This window comes from Lolium perenne, chromosome 4 (genome assembly GCF_019359855.2).
Source record: "Lolium perenne isolate Kyuss_39 chromosome 4, Kyuss_2.0, whole genome shotgun sequence".
In the NCBI taxonomy this organism is placed as follows: Eukaryota; Viridiplantae; Streptophyta; class Magnoliopsida; order Poales; family Poaceae; genus Lolium; species Lolium perenne.
In genome coordinates this window covers 284,129,056-284,137,741 of record NC_067247.2, presented here as the reverse complement: position 1 = coordinate 284,137,741, position 8,686 = coordinate 284,129,056, and the positions used below count along the sequence as shown (strand labels likewise).

At 49.8% G+C, this 8,686-nt stretch overlaps 2 protein-coding genes across 2 annotated transcripts; one reads left to right on the top strand and one right to left on the bottom strand.

Annotated features, from left to right (window-relative positions):
* Positions 1-477: 477 nt before the first annotated feature.
* On the bottom strand, positions 478-1,353 carry LOC127348948 (agamous-like MADS-box protein AGL80). The gene has a single exon (XM_051374796.2). The coding sequence runs from the start codon at positions 1,327-1,329 to the stop codon at positions 478-480; it is 852 nt and encodes a 283-aa protein (XP_051230756.1). The 5' UTR covers positions 1,330-1,353.
* A 3,377-nt stretch (positions 1,354-4,730) lies between these two features.
* On the top strand, positions 4,731-7,229 carry LOC127295612 (uncharacterized). Its single transcript, XM_051325579.2, has 2 exons — positions 4,731-5,398; positions 6,531-7,229. Exons 1-2 carry the CDS (start codon positions 4,936-4,938, stop codon positions 7,073-7,075), a joined length of 1,008 nt encoding a protein of 335 aa, XP_051181539.1. The 5' UTR covers positions 4,731-4,935; the 3' UTR covers positions 7,076-7,229.
* The last annotated feature ends 1,457 nt before the right edge of the window (positions 7,230-8,686 follow it).

The following is an 8,686-nucleotide window of genomic DNA, read 5'->3' as shown; positions in this document are numbered from 1 at the left end:
CACCTCCGATATTTCTAGGGGCGATGACTTCTAATAAGGTTGTCACACTTCCAACTAAATAATAATATAAGACCAAAAATCAAGTAAATGTGACCAATTGCTAAACAATGCACAAATTATGGCCGCAATTCACCATCAAAAACTCATGTTATGTAGGCTAAGTGGTAGAACCAAGAAAATCTTATGAAAGGATGCAAATGGCATCAACTTAACTCATAGACCGGGCAAGGTACTTATAGGCCACACTAAAACATTAGATGAGCCTCAAATGGTCCATAAATGTTATAGTTTCTAGGATTTAAACGAGGACAAATGTTTTCATAAAGCGAATGATAGATAATTATTTTACCCATAGAACATACGACACATGACTCAAACATTGCAATACATGACACAACGAGAGCGAACTAACAAGAAACACGACCCTTGCAATGCAATGAACTAACAAAGCACATAAGAGACAAACCGATAACCAGTTCAGACAACACATGTATCTTGCCTGCATGGGATGTGAAGAGCCTCACCCCCTTTACATAGGGGGTAATTGCTTGAAGACATCCCGAGATGGGCGGCACCCCATTGACAACTAGACCCGTCGCCCAAATCAAAGGGTTGAATCATCTCATCACCTTTGAAGCCAACGACGGAGGTACCATTGCAACCATCGTTGAAGCCATTGTACGCGAGAGCACCGAGGTCCCCTCCTCTGGAGCTCACCATGTTAAGCCAACCCTCATGCTGCTGGAATGGTGCCTGATCCATATGCATATTTGTAGGAACAATTATGTTCTTGTCATCGGATATGATGGGGATGGGCGCATGCACCACAGATGGTTTGTAGACCGGCGGCTGCCCGCGGATCTTCGTGATGCGATCACTAATTCTCTTGAGGTGCGCATCAACATTACATCCAACATAGTTAAGCTCCTCAGTGGAGAGCACCGTGAGGTCTTGGAGGTTTCTGGACATCGCCTTGTGCAGGAGGAGCCTGATCTCGCGCTCCTGGGAGTCACGCATGGACTTGTACACCTGGTCCTGAAGCTTGTTGATGCGCTGGAGGAGGAAGGACTCTTGGTCCATTGTTTTCTTGCATTGCTTCAGTTCCGGCATATTATTAAACCGGTTTAGGATGTCAACTGCCTCTGAGTGGGATGGGAACACCTGTGGCACCGAATCACCCTCTTCGTATATGATGACAGAGGCATTGACGCCACATAAGGTGGACAACTCGCCTGCCTTCTTCATCATGCCACGACTACGCTTCTTGAAGGTGCCACGACGGGTGGAGGCATTGGGAATGTACTGGAGGTTCACCTTCTTGCGAGCCATTGTTGACCTCACGAAAGCAAGCGTAAAAGGGAGAAACTAGCAAAGGAAATTTGGGAGGTTTTGGTGAGTTCAAACAGAGGAGAGGAGGGGTGAATTTATAGTGGAGGGTCTAGGACGAGAGGGCTACAACATGGGTAGAAATCCTGATAGTGTAAGATTTTAATTTTATAGATATGCAGGGAATTAAATATTTTTAATGCCATAGATACACATGGGCTTTTTTTTTGCTTGTTAACGCGATAGGATAGCTAGCACATTCAACCCCGATATTAATTGTGTACTTCTATTCTTTAGCATACATTTATTCTTTACAAAAAATCCCATCATGGGATAAGGAGGTAGTACCCATCTTGATTAATGTTGATGAGTGCAAACTGCATAATGTTTTTTTAGTTTTTTCGTAAGTAGTAGTAGAATTTTGAAATTTCACTATGCTTGTGCGCACCTTATCTTCTTGTATCAGGAGGATCCCGGAAATCAATAGGTTAATGAAGAAATGAATTAAAAAGATCATTTTTAGGCACAAATATGATTATTGAAAGCAATAAATATATTACAAACATTTACGGATTTACCCATGCAGATAGGGGTCAAGGCAAAAGAAAAGATGGCGAAGAAACTATACCAGGGACTTCAATGCCCACTAGTATGGTCATCCCCGCCTGTAGCGGATGATTGTACCAGGTGTCAGTGGCTTCATCTCATCAAACACTTTCACCCCGTGCGATCAAATCGGTGGTCAGAGTTACGGAGCCGCCATGAAACAGAGAAACATCATCTCCGGATGGGATCTGGAGAGAAAACTTGCAGAAGGAATCCATCGCCACCGTTTAAAATTTTCTCGGATTTTACATACATGAATGCATTGCCAGACAATGATGCTTGTCAAGCTGTTCCTCTTCTTCGGAGTAGTCTTCGTAATATCTAGAACTTTCATTTCCTACTCCTATTATCTAAAAAATATGTTAGAAATGCTACGTAGCTAGGCTGTAAGCTCTAGGAAAGCTCTTGGGGTCTCAAGAATTGCTACATCTTTAGATGAGAAGAACCATACCAATGGATTACCTCACAACAACAAAAGTGAGACCGGCATGTTATGCTAAAAAGCAAAATTACCCAATCAAAAGAACCAAGAGAGGTAAAAAGTTCTAAAAGGGTTGCAAAAGAATTGTAGACAGAAATGATCTTTTAAAAATGGGCGCCGACCTCTTTATGGACTAGACTTCTGAAATCAAGGACATATCATTGATCGGGTTCATATAGCATGCTAGCAGCTTGTGTTGAAATCAAGCTTCCTCGAAATTATCCTTATGGATCCAAAGCTCCAACTGAGCTATCTTTTCCCTTCTCTTCTCACTGCAGTTTGTCCACCGCCCTCCCCTCGAGAGTCGTATGTGAGCTCCCGGCTCGCCCCTTGATCCTCTCCGGCGGCACTTTTGTGTCATGTTTGCACTTTATGATAACTGGCTTGTAGTTCTGAACTTTGAGAAAGTCCTCTTTGTAATATGTAAAGCCACTTCTATGAATTAATGCAGTACCTAGGTCATCGGCCTTTCCCTGTTAAAAAAAGATATTATCCTTGTTACTCTGTAGCTTTCTATCAGCATTGTTTTTGAACGTGCGGAGGTCCCGATGGGTGTTTAAAACATGCAAATGTCTATACGTAACCATGACCACGTTTCACATGGTTCGTTAGCCTCCGGTAAATATATAGTGAGAAATATTGGCCGGGTCCTGTCATCAACCTCTGTAACCTGGATGACCCTCGCGTTGCTCTCTCGAGGGCGACTTGGGGCCGACCAACCCTAGTCACCGCCACCCCTCCCCTCCCACCGTTGCCGGATGATGCCGCCGGGCGAAGCCCGTGCGGCCGACAGCATTGGGCTCCTCTCGCTGCTCCACTCCACCTAGGAACGACATCAGGCTCCCACACATATGGTGGACGACGACGCCCCTCTGCTCCAGCGTTGATATCGGCCGGTACTACTGCTCCGCCTCGCCCTTCGCGACCGGTTGGGTCTGGTCTCACCGAAGAGCGTGGGGTGGTGGGATTCCTTGGATATGGTGTGGGGTTGGTGGTGACCACGCACGAGCGGCGGCAACGATCCGCTATCTCTCCACTCAGCTTCCTCTCGGCTCTCCCGGTGGTTGGCGGCGGCGGTCCGCTATCTCTCTGCTCAGCTTCCTCTTGTGGGGAGTCGGTTTGGGGCATGCATGGGTTCCATGGCTGGCGGGATAGCTGGGGCACTTCCCAGCCAGCCAGATCGGACCACCGTTGAGGCAGTGGTCTCTTCGAGCTCGCCTCTCTAAGGTAGGCCAATCATCACTGCTTTGTGGGGGCGCTGGTGGAAGATTTGGTTTTGTCACTGCCTGGTATCTTTGCTAGCAGGGATGCTAGTGATTTCGATGGTGTGTGGGCGAAAGCTCTGCAAGTCTTCGGCCACTACCAGCGATGTTGACATCTTCGGACGTCGTTCACCTCTTTGGAGGTGTGACCATGACACTCATCCTCTTGCTGGTTGCTTGCCTCGGGGCATTGTCTACTGCCCTCTGACTTGTGATATCTTCGAGCCACCCCCCTTGGAATTCCTACTCGTTGATGCCCCATGCCAGGTTGGGACCGGCTTCCTATAAACGGTGTTCCTCCTGTTTGCACAGACGCTCTTGAGCCTAGGGGGGTTGTCTGAGTCGATGTCTTGGCACGAGGGACGTGGGTGTTTCTCAGCAGCTGGTGTACGTCCTGTTTGCATGTGCAAAGACATAGGCTTTCTCTTGGGGTGGGTGTTGAAGCTTCCGCGAAAGCACCACATGGCTTTGCTGTGCTGACAACGAAGACGCTCCCGAGCGCCGTTTCCCTTCCTGGAGACATTGTCTTGAAGCTTCCCCCTTTGAGGTATGGAGGTTTCGTCTTCTCACTAGTTTAGCTAGCCGGTTTCCTGAGTGGTTGTGATCTTCTGCGAGTCGCATTGCTTAAGGTGGCAGATCAAGTTGGTACAGTCCTTCAGAGTGGTGTCTCGACGCTTGAAGGGTCATGTCGAGCCGCCAGTGTTCATCTGGAGCCTTGAACCGCCTTGTAGTTTTTTTTCCTTCTTTTAGGCTTTAGCTCCTCACCATCTTGTTATAGCTGGTATCCTGAGTATTTTTTCTCTTTCAGTTGTTACGTTCCATCTATCGTTGTACTCATGACTGGTTAATAAACTTTGTTAATTCAAAATCAGGATCTTTGAACCTTATGTTTAAAATAGAAATGTTGGCCACACTTAAAACGCGCCATCTCTCCACGGGAACATCGTGCATCGTGTGTGTACATCCACGACCCTTTCAGGCCCAGACCCCAAAACCCAGCTCATCATATTTATGGATCAAATCTCAACTGTTGCTCCAGTAGTGGCAGAGCACGAAAGATTCCGGCGCAAAGAAAAGCACGCCGTGCCGCTCGCCAAACGGCCACCAAAACCCCACCAAAAAAACGCAGCTTTTCTTTCCTACTACACCTTGTTGGCTTGTTTCGTTGCGATAAACCAAGGCAGCCGGTCAGACGAGCGAACACGCGAAACCAGAAGGAGGTCAAGCCCCTTGTCTGCTCTCCGGATCTTGTCGCCCGCCATGTGTGGCCGCGGACGGCGCCGTCGCGGCGGCTCCGACGCGGCGGTGGCAGGGTCGGGCGGGCGGGGCTTCTGCGCGACCGCGCTCGCCGTCGTGGCCCTGGCGGCCGCCGCGGCGGTCGCGTTCCTGGAGAGCACCGCCGGCGGCATCGCCTACGCGGGCGACGGGTGGCTCCACGAGTGCGCCAAGTGGGACGCCGAGGGCGGGCGGTTCCTGGTCTCCACCTTCTTCGGCGCCGGCGTGGCCGAGGTGCGCGTCGGCGCGGGGACCGTGGAGGAGCGGGTCGTCGTGGCGGACCCCGACGTGGCCGGGAGGGTGGCGCTGGGGCTCGCCGTGGACGCGCCCAGGCGGCGGATCCTCGTCGCCTACGCCGACCGGCCGCCGCGGTTCGGGTACGCCGCCGTGGGCGCGTACGACCTCGGCTCGGGGCGCCGCATCTTCCTCGCCCGCCTCGACGGGCCAGGTACGTCTGTCTTCTTCCCCCGGTGATCGACGGCCTCTCTCGGCCACGCGAATCTCTTTGCGTTCCAGCCGTCCGATCAATTAGGATGTTCACTGACCGACGGGCCCTGCTCTGCGCCGTCGCCATCGAGAACCGTTGGGAATGAGATGCGGACATTCCATGGGAGAATGGACGATGAATGGGTTGGGCGGCATGGGCATTAATTTGGTCCACAAGTCCCTGAATTGAGGTTACTGGTAGTACAGGACTAGTACGGAGCACCGTAGTTTCACATAGTTTCTCTGACAAACACATAATGGAGACAGCAGCCATCACATTTTAGGTACTGATCCTGCCCTCGCTCGACACTCGACAGAGTTTAGCACAGAACAAATCAAACAGCCCACGAGGGCAGGCTACCAATACATTTTCCACCGTAAAAACCAGGCTTCTTTTGAGCTGCGATGCTGCCATGGGCGGATGGACCCTAGGGGGCAAACTGTTGCCATGATCAGGGAAAGCAGGTAAGGACCAAACAGAGATCCCCCAGTACAGATCTACAGGTAGACTAGCAACTAGATGCTGTTTGTTGCGTCATTGAACAGCTGGGGCAATTACCAGCAAAAATAATTGTCAAGGATGAATTTCTGGAATTAATCTTGTACGGAAATGATTCCAGCGTGAGTTTTCATTCATGGGTGGTCGATCTAACTTACGATGCTCTTGTTACGAACAGTATAGTTTCGTTTCCTCTGCTTCAAGCTTCATGATACAGACGTTTTGCTTTTGATCGGTTGAATTACCTCTAGCTCTAAGATCGAGTAGTGCTTAGTAAAGGGAAATTTTAGGCATGGATACTTCTGGACCTGATGTAACTTACTTCGGTCTTAAGTTACATAGTTGTCCGATTTTTAAGTTACAGAAATTTTGGGAGGAGGATGCTTGCTGTTTTCAGCTAAGCTACATAATTTTGAATTCGAGTATGAAAAAATATGTCCTTTATCCGTACTCTAGAATTTCTTTTCAAAAAATTCAAACGCTAGAAATACGAATTTTAGGGCCCTACACTAATTCAGGTTCATGAGCCACTATGTATTTTCTCGTAGTGCTTACTAATCGATTATTGGTCTCTGTTTCATCCGCGTGCGCGCAGGCGAGTCGTCATTCGCCGACGACGTGGCCGCCGACGAGGATGGCAACGTCTACGTGACGGACCTCAAGGGCAGCAAGATCTGGAAGGTGAGCCCGGACGGCGAGCCGCTCCCGGCCATCAAGAACGCCACCTTCACCCAGCGTCCTGGAACGCTGGACAACCTCCTCGGCCTCAACGGCATCGTCTACCATCCCAACGGCTACCTCCTGGTGATCCACACCACCGGCGGTGACCTCTTCAAGGTGGACCCGAAGGCAGGGGCTGTGAGCGTCGTGAAGGTGCTGGGCTCGCTGAAGAGGGGCGACGGGCTGGAGCTGCTCTCCCCAACGAGGCTGGCCGTCGCCGGCATGCCGACCCGACTGGTCGAGAGCTCCGACGACTGGCACACCGCGCGTGTCACGGGCCGGTACGTCGGGCCGGCGCACAGGGTCGGGTCGTCGGCGACGGTGAAGGACGGGGACGTGTACGTCAACCATATCTTCGGCTTCGGGCTCGGCAGGAAGAAGACGCACGTCATTGCCAAGGCGGTGTTCGCGCCTTTGTAGCTAGGCCAGGCGGCGCTTTTGGGCAACTCCAGTGCGGTGATCGGGTTGCTGATGCCTTGTTGACTCTGCTTCGTCATCGTTTATAGACAGAGCATGTCTACTGTAACATTTGCCTTATTTCAAATTCAGGTGCAATTCATACGAAAGTTATTTCCACCTGAATATATTATTACTACTGAAAATAAGCAAAACGTGGCGATGATAGTTCCATCTCGTTAGTGTTTTCTACTCGCGCTGATCCCGTCGGTGTCGAGACCATATCTGCCCATCCCCGACCCTGCTTCCTTCCCTATTCTCCCTCGGGCTGATCAAGGGGCAACCTCTGCGTTGCTGCCCAGCCTTGGGGTGTCACGGAAGTCCTAGGGTTATTGGAAGGGTGTCGTTCTTTTCGATTTTCTCGTGCGCGCTCTGGCGGATGGAGCCAAGTGATTCGGCTTCGGCAGGACTGAGAAGGATGATATGGAGGTGATGATGAAGAGGCTTGGGCTACGTGAAGAGGACCTAGATGATGTGGTGTACGAAGATGAAGCTCCGTTGCCGGAGGAAGCGACAAGATGGCTAGCCAACGCTAGGGTTTGTACTGATCGCGAATTCAACGATTTCTGGTTCTTCAAGAACATGAGGATTGCATGGGATCTTGCGCAAGTGGTTAAGTTTTGTTCGCTTGATAGCAATCCGTATACTATGCAATTTCCGTGCCTTGGTGATTGGGACAAGGTAATGGAGGGAGGACCATGGACCTTTCGAGGGCATCCTGTGTTAATGGCGGTCTATGATGGATTCACTAAACCCTCAAAAAATGAGTTGAATACTTTCAAGATCTGGATTCAAATCTATGATCTCCCGGATGGCTTTAAGACCATGGTTGGGGCCTTAGCATTAAAGGTTGGAGAGGTGTTGACTGCTAACTAGTGGCTAATGATTTCTCTGGAAAAAAATTCAGAGCGGGGATTCTTTGTGATGTTACGAAACCGCTGAAAAATTGTGTATCCATGATCAGAGAAAAGAAACGTCAGGTGAAATATGAACGTCTGCCTGACCGGTGTGCAGTTTGTGGGATGGTTGGCCACCTGTGTACGGAACATGGCGATGGAGGTATCCATCCGGCAGAATCACTAGTGTTGAAAGGACCTGAAAGCCACTTGGAGCAGCCATACTGATGGACGTGGTAGAGGACGTGGAAGAGGCTCCGGGGGTGGACAAAGCAGAGGGTCTTGGGCTGGACATTTTAGTGTGGAAACTGAAAAACAATATCCTTATGAGGAGGGATTAGATGATGAGGAGAACCCAATGAATGTTGATCCAAACCGGAAGCGAATTCTAGAAGGGCAGACAGTTTCTCCGAATGCAATACTGCCTGGAACCTTAGTTCCTGTAGTGAAAGACATGTTGAACAGCTTCCAGACCGGTGCTTTAAATCCAAAATCCCTCCAAGTCCTCCTTTGAAGAGGGATCCAAAGAGAACAAAGCACGGGTTAGTGGTAGGGTGAATGGACATTCGTATCCTCTCCGACTCGTCGGTTAGGAGAGTAGCGACCAAAAACAAATCATTATACATGATAACTGTTGTAAAGATAAAATGTAGAAAGGAGAAAGTTGATTTCAGTTTCA

Bases quoted from the DNA above. Each gene is read 5' to 3' on its own strand.
- LOC127348948 (XM_051374796.2), bottom strand. From the start codon at position 1,329: ATGGCTCGCAAGAAGGTGAACCTCCAGTACATTCCCAATGCCTCCACC.
- LOC127295612 (XM_051325579.2), top strand. From the start codon at position 4,936: ATGTGTGGCCGCGGACGGCGCCGTCGCGGCGGCTCCGACGCGGCGGTG. The intron at 5,399-6,530 runs GTACGTCTGTCT...GCGTGCGCGCAG, and splicing joins CGCCCGCCTCGACGGGCCAG to GCGAGTCGTCATTCGCCGAC.